Source organism: Panthera pardus, unplaced genomic scaffold, assembly GCF_024362965.1.
Source record: "Panthera pardus isolate Hobbes unplaced genomic scaffold, ASM2436296v1 HiC_scaffold_19, whole genome shotgun sequence".
NCBI classification, from domain to species: Eukaryota; Metazoa; Chordata; class Mammalia; order Carnivora; family Felidae; genus Panthera; species Panthera pardus.
The window spans coordinates 11,936,687-11,952,290 of NW_026526754.1; the positions used below are offsets into that span (position 1 = coordinate 11,936,687).

A 15,604-nucleotide genomic window follows, 5' to 3' on the forward strand; every position below is an offset into this window, starting at 1 on the left:
AAGAGAAAGGGCCTTGTTAAGGTGAATATTCTCGACAATCCGTTCAGTGGCTCCGCATGTGAGGGTGACAGGCCAGTTTTGAAGCAGAAAGAGGAAACGTCTGGGAGAGGTAAGTTACAACATCCACCCTCTGCGGAGGGCAGCGTCTGGTCCCTACTGACAGGTGCAGACCCCACCAGCCCCTAGTCCAGCCGGTACCTCGGAGGCGGTGATAGCAGGGAATAACCCTCAGTCCTCCAAACAGAGGGCAGCGGGGGACTCAGGCCCAGCCTTTCGGTAGCGCCCGGCCCCACCCGTGGGCTCCGCACCACCGGCCAGCCAGGATTCGGCTCCTCGCCGTAGCCGCGCGGGGCCCGCAGCTACGCAGGTCCCGCTGGGCTGCGGGAGGGGCGGGACCCGGGGCGGGGCCCGCGGTCGCGGGGGGCGGGGCCAGGGGGTTGCTCGCGCGCGCCGCCGAGGCTTCGCGCGCCGTAGCGCCGGCCCGGCGTCCCTGTGCAGCCTCCGCGGCCGATGGGGGAGGTGGAGCCGGGGCCCGCGGGCCCGCTGGAGCCCCCGGAGCCGCCCGAAGCGCCCGCGAGCCGCCGGCCGGGCGGGATCCGGGTCCTGAAGGTGAGGTGGGAGGGCTGGGGAGGGAGCAAGGAAGGAGAGAGGCCGCCCCTGCCCCGCGCGGTGGCCGAGGCAGGCGGCGACCCCCGCGCCGCGTCAGTCCGCTTCGCCGCCCCTCTGCCCCGCAGTCTGACTAGGGGCGCCGCGGACCCCGCAGAGGCCTCCGCGACTGGCCCCCGCCGAGGCCTCGGTCGCCTCTGTCTCCCCTCGACTGCCCATCCCTGGCCGCGCGCCACCCGCCTCGCAGGCCCACGCCTTCGGTCCGGCGTCCGCCCAGCCGCCGCCGCCCACCCGGCTCCTTCAGGACCCGGGGGCCCGCCTCGGCCTCCCTCGGCCTCGCTGGGGGCCGGGGGCCGGTCGCCCGTGGCCCGAGAGCAGGGCTGTAAGTACGCAGGGCTTTCTCCCCGGACACCTGAAGACATCACCCCAGCGGGAGGATGGCGGCGGTGATTGGCCGGGCGCTGCGGTGTGCTCCGGGCTGTGCTGGGTGGAGCGGGCTGACTCTGCCCCCGGGGCTCACCGCCGAAGTTAGGACCCGGCTCGCGCTCCGAGGCGCAGGCCTACACGCTCGACCTGCCTGCCTGGAGAGAGAATCCCCGGAGGATCTTAATCTCCGGGAATCTCTGGTCTCGTTGCAGCGGGGAGGAGGGGTTTGGCAGAACGGGCATTCCTGTTTTGGGAGTGGGGCTAACAATCCAGGGAGACGGCGATGGGGGAGCAGTTATGCAACAGGCATCTTGCAGGATTTTGGGGCAGGAATTGAGGGGAGTAGGAGGAAAATGAAAGCAGATGCAAGCAAGGCGGAGAGTGGAGACTTGAAGGGGATGACAAGAAGTTTAAATGCACAAGAGATGTAAGGTCGGGAGGCAACAGTAAAGATGGTTTAAAGGAGGGGTTGTGGGAAATTAACTGGATGGAGTTTTCTACTGGCCTCTGAAATAGTTGGAGAGAAATTTTTCTGTAGGTCAAATATATAAGCTAGATGTCCTTCTGGAGGTGGAATAGAATTCTTTCTAGAGTTCTAGAAGAGGAAATCAGCAGAATTTAAAACTTGCCAGCGAGATGGGAGAGAAAAAATTTAGAGGATTTGATGTCTTTAAAAATACTGTGCAAAACAGTGAAAATACATAAAGTTAAAAATGCATTAATAGTTGTTAATTGGGATTAAGGGTGAGCATTGTATTATTGAGTTTTTTTTGTAGGACATTACAAAGGTGAGAACAATGAAAAAAATAATAGACGTAAAGTATCTGGTGAATCCATCCATGAAACAACATAAAATAGAACTCTGTAGAATATGAAACACTTTTTTCTGCTACTACCTCCCAGTCTTAGTGCAGTGACTTAAAGAAATAACTTTTCATAGTTTACCTTTACTTCTGCATAAACCTTGTTCGTACTATTTTAACTTACTTAACCTTAAGTCTTAAGTATAATTACTTTAAGGCATTTATTTACTTTAAGGCATTTAAGGCATAATTACTTTTAGACATTTATTTAAAACTATAAGGTCACCAAGTGTAAATTGTGAATGAAGAAAAGTTCTGCCCTGGCTTATCAGGAAATGGCAGGTCTGAGAGATAGGTAATGCCCTCTGGCCTAGAAGATAAACAACCTTGGCTTTTTTTATAGCAACTTTTTGTTGGGGAGGGAGTGAATTATGAGAGGGGAGGAATTGAGAAAGGAGGCTCTTGATTCAAGGGTCCTACCTTCCTGCACTTCCAGGAAGTGATCCTCTTTACCACTGGTTCCCTGGGGTTCCAGTCTGGGGACCATTAGAAAGATTCCAGAAATTGATTTTGATTATAGTACTGAGTTGGTGGGAGGCTGACAGTGTCTAATGCCCTTGCATCTCTTGCTTTATTGCATATGGTCAACATTTTAAATAATCCTTGCAAATTAATGGGATCATCAATGGTGAATAGGTGCTGTGTGTTCTGCATACAGAAGTTTCTTTAAGTAGCTGAGTAGTTGAATTTTGTGTCAAGTGAAACTGGACAAGAATCTATAGGTAGAAGAAAGTCATAGTCTCCTACCTGTTCTTCTCTAAAGAACCTTTGGAAAAGGCTTATTATTCTTTTTTTTGTAATGCCTTTATTATACTTAATACCTAATTGTGAGCATCATTATTGTCTAATATAGATCTTCATAAAAAAGGCTAGTATAGCTAAGCTAGTATAATTTAGCCAGGTTAGATCTAGGTCCATCTGTATGGGATATTGGAAAGTTTGATTCAAAACTCTTCTCCCAGATTTATTTAGCAAATTGCTAATTAGAATGTACCCGTTTACTGCTGTTGGAATATAAATATGATACTGGTAATTGGTAATACTCGTAAGATTATTGGGAGTACCTTTGAAGCATCATTTTCCAGATGTTTCCTACAACTTTGGGATTATTGTTTTACTCAGACTGTACAAGATAAGAAGTTACAACTGGACAGTGAGTGCCATGAGATCCGTTTTTGTCAGAACTAGCTTCAAGTTTTTATCCAAATAATGTGTGTATGTGGTTCTTAAAAATCCGTGAATACCAAAATGAGTTTAATGAACTGAAATATTCTTCCTATCCTTATCTCATCCCACCCTTTCCAAAATATTCCTTAACATATATATTCCTGGAGATGAGGCTATATTGTTTTAAAGTTTTGAACCAGGGAGTATATCTCCTACCTTACAGAATTTCACATTCTAATAGAACTCAGTGCATAGGGAGAGTTACCTGACCAGACTCTTGTTTTTACCATGCATATATTAGAGCTAATTGTATGTGGGCATTTAATATTTTATCACCTTTGAACTGATTACAGCCCTCATAGGTTATTTTCCTTTTTAGAGAGTTAAAAGCTTAAAGTAGGTACTTAATTCATGGCTTATTCTAAAGACTTGTGCTTTCTAGAAATACATTTAAATCTTAAATGTGCTCTTTTATACTTGTTTGATGTGAGAGGTAATTATAGTTCTGTTTCCTTTTAGAAAAGTTTGTCAACAGTTTTTATTTAAGAATAAGGAAAGCAATAGAATGTTCTTAATCTAGAAATTTCAGTGGAAAAGTGATTCTAAAAGCTGAAAATGTGTCAGAGGACAGTACTGGCCTTCAGCAGTTATCTGATGCTTTACACAGTGGAGAAGAAAGCACAGGTAATTCAGCAATAGCTAATAACAGCTGAACAGTCCATCTAGATTTGTTGCTAGAAGGCTATGTTTGTTTGGTATCTAGGCCTTTTAAATGCCCATTGAGCAGGTTTAAAAGAATGATATCTACTCAAGTTCTAATTCAGCAGTTTATCTTTGTAGGGTGTAATATGTCATATATGTAGGAGACACATTTTTTGACCAACAACACATGTGTTCAGTAAAGTTCTTAAAGAATGTAGCTTTTTTTTTTTTTTTTTTTTTGGTACAAAAAGGTGTTTTTATTAAAGCACAGGGGCATGACCCCTGGGCAAAAGGAGCTGCCAGGAATTTATAGTCTTGATACAAATATATAAACATTTAAAAATGTCTTTAAAAATCCTCACAGAAGAAAAATCATGGATGAACTAAAATAATAACTTCCTGGGGTTGCTCTTGACTTTTTTAAGATTGATGACATCATTGGGCCTTCTTTGACCTTAAAAAGTTTTTTAAAAGAAGCTTTTTGGTGGTTGTGTGGAATAGTATCCACTTGCTCTCTCCAGTGAGCTAAATTTCTCTCCACTTGGTGCAGAACACAGAGCTTCCTTGTAAAGATGTTACTGTACCATATAGAATACTATTTTTTTTTTTAAATCACCTTGATTTTTTTTAATGTTTGTATTTTATTTTGCGGGGGGAGGGGCAGAGAGAGAGAGGGAGACACAGAATCCAAAGCAGGCTCTGGGCTCTGAACTGTCAGCACAGAGCCTGAACTCATGGACTGTGAGATCATCACCTGAGCCAAAGTCGGATGCTTAACCGACTGAGCCACCCAGGCGCCCCTAGAATGCTGTTTTCATTTTATTTTTTTATTTAAAAAAATTTTTTTTTAACGTTTATTTATTTTTGAGACAGAGAGAGACAGAGCGTGAACGGGGGAGGGGCAGAGAGAGAGGGAGACACAGAACCAGAAGCAGGCCCCAGGCTCTGAGCCATCAGCCCAGAGCCCGACGCGGGGCTCGAACTCACGGTCCGCGAGATCGTGACCCTAGCTGAAGTCGGATGCCCAACTGACTGAGCCACCCAGGCGCCCCCTAGAATGCTGTTTTTTTTTTTTTTTTTTTAACGTTTATTTATTTTTGAGACAGAGAGAGACACAGCATGAACAGGGGAGGGGCAGAGAGAGAGGGAGACACAGAATCCGAAGCAGGCTCCAGGCTCTGAGCCATCAGCCCAGAGCCCGACGCGGGGCTCGAACTCGCGGACCGCGAGATCATGACCTGAGCCGAAGTCGGACGCTTAACCGACTGAGCCACCCAGGCGCCCCTAGAATGCTGTTTTTAGATGGACCAGTTGTTAATCTTTCCCAGAGACTAAAAAATAAAGAATATTTGGAATTAATCAGTGGTTAAAATTACTTGGTGATACAAGTATGATGGCCTTTGTCTTTGTAAAATAAGTACTTGAAAGCCCTTTGTTAATTCTGAGATGTTCAGCTTTGAGAAAATGCTCTTGTTGAGAAGAGAGAGACCTAGTTCCCACTTGTAGCAGGGGTTTATCCTACTTATCTAAAGTTAGAATCAGTAATAATCCTCATGGTCTTAAATAGCTATGTTCAAATCCTTAATATCTGTAAAACAGTTGATTTACTTGTCATCCTTGAACAATGAAGCCATTCTCATATTTTTCTTTCTTCCTCCCTGGGAATACCTTTTTGCTTCTCCTTCCATTTATTTATTTGTTTGTTTGTTTGTTGATTGATTGAGAGAGAGAGAGAACGCTCACACACATGTTGGTGAGGGAAAGGGAGGTAGAGAATCCCAAGCAGGCTGTGTGCTGTCAGCGCGGAGCCTGACATGGGGCTCATTTTCATGAACCTTGAGATCATGACCTGAGCTGAAATTGAGAGTCCATCGCTTAACCGACTGAGCCATTCAAGTGCCCATCCTTTATCAGCTTTAGAAATTGAACCTTAGGTGCCACATTTGTCCTCAAATATTTAATCTTGGTAATTACAAAAATAATATTTGCTTTATTTATAGGTATTTCTGATTTCCAATGAGGAATAGTGGCAAGTGTTTTATTTACTTTTTGGTTGGCAAAAAGATTTTAGTTCTCTGTAAAAAAGGAGATGTTCCCCCCTCCGCCCCAAGTTTATTCAACTTCTTGCCAGAGCAAATTGGGCTGAAGTATAGACTGGCAATACATTTCTGTGATGTCAGTTAAGTTTTGAATGCATCAGTTTGCCACTCAGGTATTAAGGCACCGTAATAGATTCTCAGTATAGAAGGGGGGAAGAAATATCAAATACATTATTAAAACCCATTGTGATCCCCATAGTAATAGATGCATATTCAAGGTGAAGAGGTTCTGCTGTGGAGAGAGTAGAGTCGCTAATTTTAGGTATGCAGAGAGAATGGGGATGGGAAAATAGAAGGCTCCGTAGAGAACACAGGGTGACAAATGAGTAGAGTTTTCAAGCCTATCTCATCAGAGGGACAAGGTGAAGGACCTTTCAGACAAGTCACACAATTAAGGAATCGTGAGATGTTTGGGAGTTATAGGTAGCTGGATATGACTGAAACAGTAACAGGTAATGGAGACTGACACTAGAGAGGTATGGCAGTGTAAGCGTTAGTGGAAATGCCTTTATATTAAAAGGAATAGAAATGGCCCATCATAAAAAAGAACAGGTAAATACTGATCTTTAGAGCCTTGTCATATTATTGCTGTAGCAGTTGTTTTTGCTTTGAGGTAACTACAATGTGTGTGAATTTCACATACCTAAATTATCAAATGCAACAGTAATTTTTTTGGGAACATGATTAGAATATAAAAACCATTTGTGGGGCGCCTGGGTGGCTCAGTCGGTTGGGCGTCCGACTTCGGCTCAGGTCAGGATCTCGCGGTCCGTGAGTTCGAGCCCCGCGTCCGGCTCTGCGCCGACCGCTCAGAGCCTGGAGCCTGTTTCGGATTCTGTGTCTCCCTCTCTCTCTGACCCTCCCCCGTTCATGCTCTGTCTCTCTCTGTCTCAAAAATAAATAAACGTTAAAAAAAAAAAAAAAAAAAACCATTTGTACAATATTCTATACTTATTTAGGATGTGAGGCAGAGGGTCAGGACCCTAGAGAAGCTCTCAATTTGCATTATAGAGACATGTCCAAAAATATCTAATGCAGGATTGTTTATAACAGAAATTAGAAACAAACTAAATGCCATCAACAGGAGAATGGATATATTGCAATGTATTCATATAATGGGATATATTCAAATGAATGAGCTGGGTGTATTAGCATGACCAATATTGACACCCCCCCCTCCACAAAAATGGCAGGGTAAAACATAAGTATGTTAGCATTTACAGTTCTAAATCATGTAAAATAAAATTTCATTTATAGATACATACATATATGGCAGACAGAAAAATGCATGGAATGGTGAATACCAAATACAGTAGAGTGTTTCTGCGGAGAGAGGGAAGGAAATGGAATTGATGGGGTATCAGGTAGCTTCAGCAGTATATGTAAGAATATGTTGTATGTATGTTCTTTAGAATAAGGATCTGAAATAAATATGACAAAATGTTAAATTTTATGAAAGGTGGGTAATAGGTGCACAGATAATTCTTGACATTTTTCTGAAAACATAAGAAAAAGAAAAGGTCAGAGAAGCTAATGGACAGAGTTCTGAACAGCTAGCAGGAGAGAAAACCATTTTCCAGCTTAGGAATGGACATGGTGGATGTGGAAGGCCCCAAGAGAGGTGTTTGGTGAATGTAGAGTGGAAGGGTGGGGTGAAGACTGAATGTGTCTAACTCAGCCAGACATTATAGCTAATGATTTCTTTCTCTTGATGTTTTTTAGAGAAATATGAAACGCAATGGGAGCAGAACTTGTTTGAATAGGAGAAGTAGGTTTGGTTCTCGAGAAAGAGACTGGCTGAGAGAAGATGTGAAGAGAGGTTGTGTTTACCTTTATGGAGCAGACACGACCACTGCCTCTACAACCGCCTCTGCCTCCTCTGACTTACATCTCGTCCTGTGTACAGTGGAGACCCCCGCGTCGGAAATCTGTGCTGGAGAGGGAAGGGAAAGTCTGTATCTACAGCTTCATGGGGACCTAGTCAGGTATGGTCTGAGTTTTACCACTCTGATGTAAGTCATTACTCTTTGTGATGGGAAGTGGGCTCTAGGATTTTCATTGTGTTTAGAACTGATATTGATTGTGGGGTCACTAGGCTTGAAATAAGATTTGTCCTTGGAATGCCATCAGGGAAGGAAAATGTGATGGTTACTTCATTTGGATTACACCATGGGTCAGATATCTAAATATAAAATAAATATTTTAAAGTTATTAAAAAAAATAATACATGTAAATAGAATGAAATTGAAATGTGTAGAAATAAATAGAGAAGTATATATGCTCATGCATAAATATGTGTCTCTCTGTATAAATTTTATTTTATAATTATTTTTTTAAAAAATTTTAAGTAATCTCTACACCCAACATGGGGCTCGAACTCATACCTCCTAGATCAAGAGTTGCATGCTCTACCGACTGAGCCAGCCAGGCACCCCTGTATATAAATTTTAAAACTAATGGTGCTATATCCAGCACACTACTGACTGGAAATCTCTTATAGATCTTTCTGTATTAATATTTATATAATTTACATTTATTTAATGGGTGTATAATAGTCCATTTTATGAGTCTACCATCATTTTAGCCAATCTTTTTTTTTTTTTTTTTTTTTTTAAATTTTAAGTAGGCTTCACATCCAACATGGGGCTTGAACTCACCACCCTGAGATCAAGAGTGGCATACTCTACCAACTGAGCCACAAAGGTGCCCCAGCCAGTCTCCTATTAATGGACATTCAGATAGTTACTACTTTTTACTTCTACAAGCAGTGTTGCAGTAAATATTCTTTTACCTATGATATTTCTCCCATGTGGAGGTAATCTGTAGGATAAACTCCTGGAAGTGGAATTGCTGAGCCAAAGGATATATGCATTTACCGTTTTTTTGTTTTGCTTTTTTGTATGTAGACTTTGTGCCCAGCACAGAACCCAATGCAGGGCTTGAACTCATGACCCTGAGATTGAGATCAAGGGTCGGATGCTTAACTGACTGAGCCACCCAGGTGCCCCTTTGCATTTATAATTTTGATATATATTGTCAGATATCTCTTAATAGAAGTTAAACTTTGACAAATAATATAAAAATATGCCTATTTTCCCCTTTCTCCAGATCATGTTAGGATTAAATTTTATATGTAAATATAAATACATACTCAAGCATGTGAGTACATACTTGCTTGTGAATAGACCTGATTGTCAACAGTTTTTAAATTAGAGAATCATAAAGTCAGCATTCCAAGGACAAATCTGTTTTCAAGCCTAATGACTTAGATTTTTGCAAATCTGGTAGGAATTTTGTTATTTTGTCATTTTAATTTTCATTTATCTTAATGAGTGAAGTTGAGCATATTTTTATAGATTCAAATGCCATTTGTGTTCTTTAGAATTTTTTATATAAATGTGAAAAAGTATTCTCATAGTAGTCTTATACTGTGTTTATGAACTCTTTGCTTCAATTAAAAAAAACAAATGACTGGTTCTTTGAATTAGACATCAAATAAAAGCTTAAATGCCTGACCATTCTCCTTCTCTCCTCCCTCCCTGTAACAAATGTCTTGAAACAGAAGTTAGACCTGTAGATTTAGAGTGAGTGGCTCGTGAAAGTGAGAAAGGAAGCTCCCACTTACTCCTCAACATGTGGTAATAATAGTAACACCTTTAGTTGAGCTAAAAATTGATGTCACTTAAAAAGTCTAAACTGAAGTTTACTCTCTGCTTCTTTTAGGGTTTGGACTAATTCCTGAAAAAGTAGATTAGCATTTGAATGTTTTCCTTGTTCACCAGTTAACTAAATTTCCTAAATCCATTTGCAAAACGTAAGGATCAGACTGGGTGATCCTTAGGCTTTTCTAAATCTTAACACCGATTCCGATCTAATTATATCAGGTGCAAAGCCTTGACCTACATTATAGCTGGTAGTGATTGATGGAGTTCATGTATTTAAGCATAAGACTTACTCATTTGTATACTAATGTGTATGTGTGCAGAGCTACAGAAAAGTGGAGAAACTCTGAATTGGCTTGCTGCTACTAGCTGTGTAGTTAAGAATCCAAATGTGAAATAATTTGTGAATCTAAACTACTTAAAATGGAAAGTTTGTCTTTTTTTTTTTTTAAGCCCTGTGGCCTTGATAATTTTGTAATGAAATAGCTCTTCGTAGATCTAATTGATTAGAAAATAATGAAAACACCATTGAGTTGCCATTTGAAAAGAATGAATATATTTCAATTCCTGGAGTAGGAGCTCGAGAAGTTTAATTCAGCCAGAGAATGATGATGGTGGTGATGATGGTGGATTTTTGCTAACATTGACTGCTTGTTTTGCCAGTCACTGTGCTTAGTGCTTAACGCTCCTATTCTCATTAAATCCTCACAGTAACTCCAAGGGAAGTAGCATCCTTTCTTTCAGATGAGGAAGAGTGAGGCTTTGCCGGAGGTCCTGGAACCTGTTCAAAGTCAGGTACTGCCAGGCAGTTGGAATGCCTCAGTCATTCAAAGTAGGTGGTGGACTTCGTTCTTCACCCAGTCCCTCCTGGAGGGGAACTGGTGCAGCGTCCCTTACTCAGTTTTAGTATATAAGCATACTTATTTAAAGATTTTTTTTTAGATCTCTTATTCAACTGTTAATTGCTTGAATTCAGTCTTGTGTTATCTAATCACACGAATAGGTACTTTCTTTGTAATAGCCTGTAAGATAGTTGACAATCTAAGGCATTATTTTTATTTTTTTAAATTTTTGCTATTTACTGGTGTAACACAGTCATTGTAGAAATTTAGGAAAATGAAAAAGTATAAAGAGAAATAATATTCAATGCTTATGCTTTTTGTAGATTACCTCATTTAATTTTCACAATGATCTTGTGAGGTAAATGTTATTTGCATTTGGGAAAATGAGGCTTAAGGTTAAGAATCTCACCTAAGATCACTTGTGGAATATTTCAGTCAGATGGGGGTTCTCCAAATGTGGGGTGCTCCATTTGAATGGAGGCCAGCTGTGCATGCGGTGAAAGAATTCACCCAAGGCAGAGCAAGGGAGAGAAGTTTCTAGACTCAATGTAAGGTAGCAGAGGGCAGAACAGCAAAGGAGAGATGGCCTGACATGAGGTGATGGTGAGGGGCTATAGTTATAGGGTGGAATGAGGGAGTACAGGGACAAATGGAATTTTCCCTTTTTTGGTAATCTTAAGAACTGCCTGGTTGTAAGTAGCCCGTTGGTCGGTTAGAGCCTATGGCTTAGTGAGCCTGTTGGAGTCCAGTGCGGTGGTTCCTGTGGGCCCTTTTACTTTGCTCAGGTTTCCAGTGCTTAAGACTGTTGCCTAAAAGCCGCCTCTACATAACTGAGCTAATAAGAGGAGCTGGAATTTGAACTCCAGCATTCTGATACCAGGTCCAATATTTTGACTTCCCACACCAACATTTTTCTTCAGGTCTTTTTCAAAGTATATGTGTGCGTAATTTTTAAAAATTACTTATTTGGGCCCATACCATATATTCAGTTTTGTTTACTGCATTCTTCAGTTAATTTCCTGTGTCATTAAAAATTCCTTGGACATCAGTTTTAATTGCTACAGAAGATTCCATTTTCTGGAAATACTATAACTTGTTTAAAAATTGAGTAATAATAGGCAATAATGATTTAGAGTTTTGATTCTAGAACAAGAGTGTGTGTGTTCAAATCCTGGCTCTGACCGTCACTATGCAAGTTATATAATGCTCTATGCCTTAGTTTACTAATGTATAAAATGGAGAATGATTATATTTACACTATAGAGTGGTCATGATGAAAATTACACGTTATAAAGATCAAGTGAATTAATACTTGCAAAGTAGTGCTTTTTAAAGTCTAATGTTCATGGCGGGGAGCTTGTTAAAATACAGATTCTAGTGCTCGCTTCAGCAGCACATATCCTAAAATAAAGATTCTGATTCAGAAGGTTGGGTGGGGCCTGAGATTCTGCATGAAGCTCCTAAGAGATGTGCTTCACTTGGAGTGTCAAGAAGTAAAGTGCTTGCCTTGATGTCTGGCACCCAGTAAGTCCTCAGTGTTACCTATTTGGGTTGTTTCAAATCACTCAACTCTTCAAAGTGGTGTTGTGATGACTGCATCTTAGCTCATGAATCGCTATATTGTTGCTCTCCCTGGGCTCCGTGCTAGAAATGGGATTACTGGGACGAAAATTACCTCATGTTTTTGCTAAGTCACCCATGACTTTTTCTTTCCGTACTCTTTTTCAGTCATGGACTTGTCACTTCAGTGAGGCTGAGGATTATTTATTTATAGAATTGTAGTACTTTAAGGAAACTGAAAGAGATCATCTACTAGGGAAACAAAGTTTTCCAAACTTAATGACCCCGTGCCCTTTCCATTGGGGCAGGGTTTGCTGGTTGTCACATCCAATAGAGAGAGTTACTAGCATGTAGGGGGCAAGGGCCAGAGAGGCTTAATGTCCTCAATGTGTGGGATAGACTTGTACACCAAAAAATGGCCTTGCCCAAAAGGCCAGTAACTTGCCAGTGGGAATAACCGAGACCATTTCTCTTTGTTTCATAAATGTGAAACAGAGGCCTGGAGAGGGTCAGTTGATAGCACATTCCCACCACCACCTGGTGTCCCAGTCCATTGCTCTTACATTATAATGTTTGGTTTGTCTTTTAAAAAAATTATTTATTAATTTATTTTTTTAAAGTTTATTTATTTTGAGAGAGAGAATGCACATGTGCGCAAGGCAGGAGAGGGGCAGAGAGGAGAGACAGAATCCCAAGCAGCTTCTGTACCGTCAATGCTGAGCCCAATGTGGGGCTTGCACCCACGAACTGTGAGATTATAACCTGAGCTGAGATCAGGAGCTTGACTGACTGCACCACCCAGGTGCCCTTATTTATTTATTTGTTTGTTTGTTTGTTTGTTTATTTTGAGAGAGAGCACACATGATTTGGGGAGGGTCAGATAGAGGGGGAAAGAGAGAATCCCATGCTGACAGTGTGGAATCCGACGTGGAGATCCCACAAACAGTGAGATCATGACCTGAGCTGCCAAAATCAAGAGTCGGACACTCAACCAGCTGAGCCACCCAGGCGCCCTGGTTTGTCTTTTTTCAGTTGAACTGTTTAAGTGATAACTGACTCACTAGTGAAGTTTAGTGTAATCATTGCCTTCTGCCTGAAAAGTTGTAACAAGACATCATACGTGACAAAGTGAAGTGCCTCTTTGCTCATGGTCATATATTTACTTTTATTCTTAGTCATCAAAATGAGTAAGATTTCTGTGTTTGATAGACTATCTCTTAAGATAAGCTTGGAGACAGTAAGGTGTTTATAACAGAAAATACCCTTGGGTTTTGGGATACTGCATTCTGATTACCTTTCTGTCATTGACTTGCTGAGTGACTTCATGCAGGTCACTAAAATCTTTACCATATTTTGATGTTATAAAAGTAGAGTGAACAATCCTGTTTTAGGATGCATACTGAACTGATTACCATTGAGGAAGGAAAAAGAGAATAATTTTGTTTTGTGCTTCATATTTCTGTGCTATTTTAAAACTTAAAAATAATGTATTATACACTAAGTAAAAAGTTTTTGTTAATTTTGTTTTTACATGTTTCTTTAATGTTTATTTTCAAGAGAAAGAGTGCAAGCGGGGGAGGGGCAGAGAGAGAGTGGGGCAGAGGATCTGAAGTGGGCTTTGTTGTGACAGCAGCGAGCCCGATGCCAGGCTTGAACTCACTAACCGCGAGATCATGACCGGAGTTGAAGTCAGACGCTCAACCGAGCCACCCAGCCACCCCTGTTTTTTACATCTTAGTACTTCTGAAATCAGCTTGTATTTTATGGTTGTTGATGGGTTGTGGTTTAATTGGCAGTTTGTTTTGTTTCTTAATGGTTATTGCAATACCATCTGGTTTTCTGAAATACAATTCTGATACTAACTATCCAGACTTTTCACAGACTACACAAGTTAAAGGGCATGGTCCCCAACAAGACTGCCCTTCAGATTCTAGCTACACTTCTGACCAGGTTGGATACAAATTTGGGGGTTCCCATGATCCTTTTAGGTTCACTAATTCACTAGAATGACTCAGACTCAAGAACTGTACTTATGATTAGTTTTAGTCTAAAGGATACAAATTAAGACTAACCAAATGAGGCGATACATAGGGTGAGGTCTGAGTGGGTCATGAATGTAGAACTTCCATGCCCTCTCCCTGTGTCACCCTCTCAGCAAATGAATGTGTTCACCCACCAGGAAGGTCCATGGAACTTCGGTACAGATTATACTGGCATGTCTTGGGTAGGCTTGATTGATTCATTGACCACATGCTTGGCATTCAGTCTCTAGCCCTTTCTTCCTTCCCCATAGTCAGGCTGGCTCCAAACCCCAACCTTCTCTTCACTTGGTTGGTCTTTATCGTGACCAGCCCCCATCTTGAGTCATCTCATCTGTTAGAGGTGATGCCAGGGGCTCATGAATGACAAGACACTTCTATTATTCAGGAAATTCCAAGGCTTTAGAATCTCCCCTCAGGAATCAGAGACAAAGACTAGTGTAAGATTCTGTATTATATAACGATTCGCACAAAATAGTGTATCTTTCAAATGATGGTGGATTAGACTGATAGAATACAATTATTTTCAAACATAACTTTTTAAGTTTTTTGTATACATTAACATATGAAGTGTTTTGAGCTCTCTTCTGCGTAAGTTATTTTAACTATATAAAATAGTGTGGTTTACCGGAAAAAAAGCTAGGCTTTGTAATGTGTTAGCTTTGTAAAATGTTAAACACTTTCAGCATGGTGTCAGGCATGGAGTAGACATTCAGGCAAGTATTGTTGTTGTTTGTATTATCTGTATTGTTGATCTTAACATTTACAGATTTTACTTTTATAGGTGGCCAGAGATTGAGTTTTAATCTCAATTTGAGGTAGAGAATGCTGCTGTGCTTTGTTAAGGTTTTTGATAAAATGTTTTATTCCCTGTATTATATTTTAATAATGTGTACTTTTGCCTCCTACTATTAACTAGAATCCTTGTGAAATGATTGATACATGGAATGAAGCATTCTCTTCTCTTACATGTGTCTTACCTATGGGCACCGTTTAGAATAACTGTTGGCTGCTACTCCTGGCTAAGAGCTGTAAATGTCTGTTGATAGCATTGTGGTATGGGTTGGGTGGTTTGGAGAGAAATAATCACATATATTCAGATTTACAAGAACCATAGTAGCTCCTAGAGCCTTAGAAGCAAACTAAAACTTAGTCTTACTGTCTTTCCTTAAAGCAGAAGCCGAAGTATTTCAAATGCTGAACAGAACCTTTCACTGCCAATATTACTCTCTCCTACACCTGATTTAGCAGTATATAATTTTCCTTTGATTTGTGAGAGATTTAACAAATAGCTAAGTACCAACCTGTTAAAGTTTTGGAACTTTGAAACACAAAATTGATCAGTAAGCATATTACACATTTCCCTCCCATCATACTCTCTACTTTCTTAAGCAGATGAGTTTAATGAGTAAATGGAATTAGTCCCTCATTTTAGTTGTTTTTGCAGTTCTTAAAATACTTCTTGTTTACTCATTTATGCTAAGTTAATAAGAGCAGATGTTGAGATTCTCTTGATTTTTTTTTCCCTCCTACCAAGGAAAATACTTTCCTTAGGTGGAAATGTATATAGAGGGTTTAAAAATCTACAGAGCCTTTTTAGGAAGGAAATTTGATCGTGTAAAATATGTCAGAATTAGG

The 15,604-nt window shown here is 40.8% G+C and overlaps 1 protein-coding gene across 3 annotated transcripts in view; it reads left to right on the forward strand.

Moving 5' to 3' along the window:
- Positions 1-458: 458 nt before the first annotated feature.
- PHLPP2 (PH domain and leucine rich repeat protein phosphatase 2) overlaps positions 459-15,604 on the forward strand; it is a 75,886-nt gene continuing 60,740 nt past the window's right edge. The window contains exons 1-2 of one of the 3 annotated variants that reach the window (XM_019455364.2): positions 459-609; positions 7,586-7,848. In XM_019455364.2, the coding sequence (XP_019310909.2) occupies positions 511-609; positions 7,586-7,848 (362 nt within the window). In that variant the 5' untranslated portion in view covers positions 459-510. Of the gene's footprint in view, positions 610-1,322; positions 1,465-7,585; positions 7,849-10,236; positions 10,321-15,604 lie in introns of those variants that run through there. The other 2 variants (XM_019455366.2, XM_019455367.2) reach the window with 2 other exon arrangements.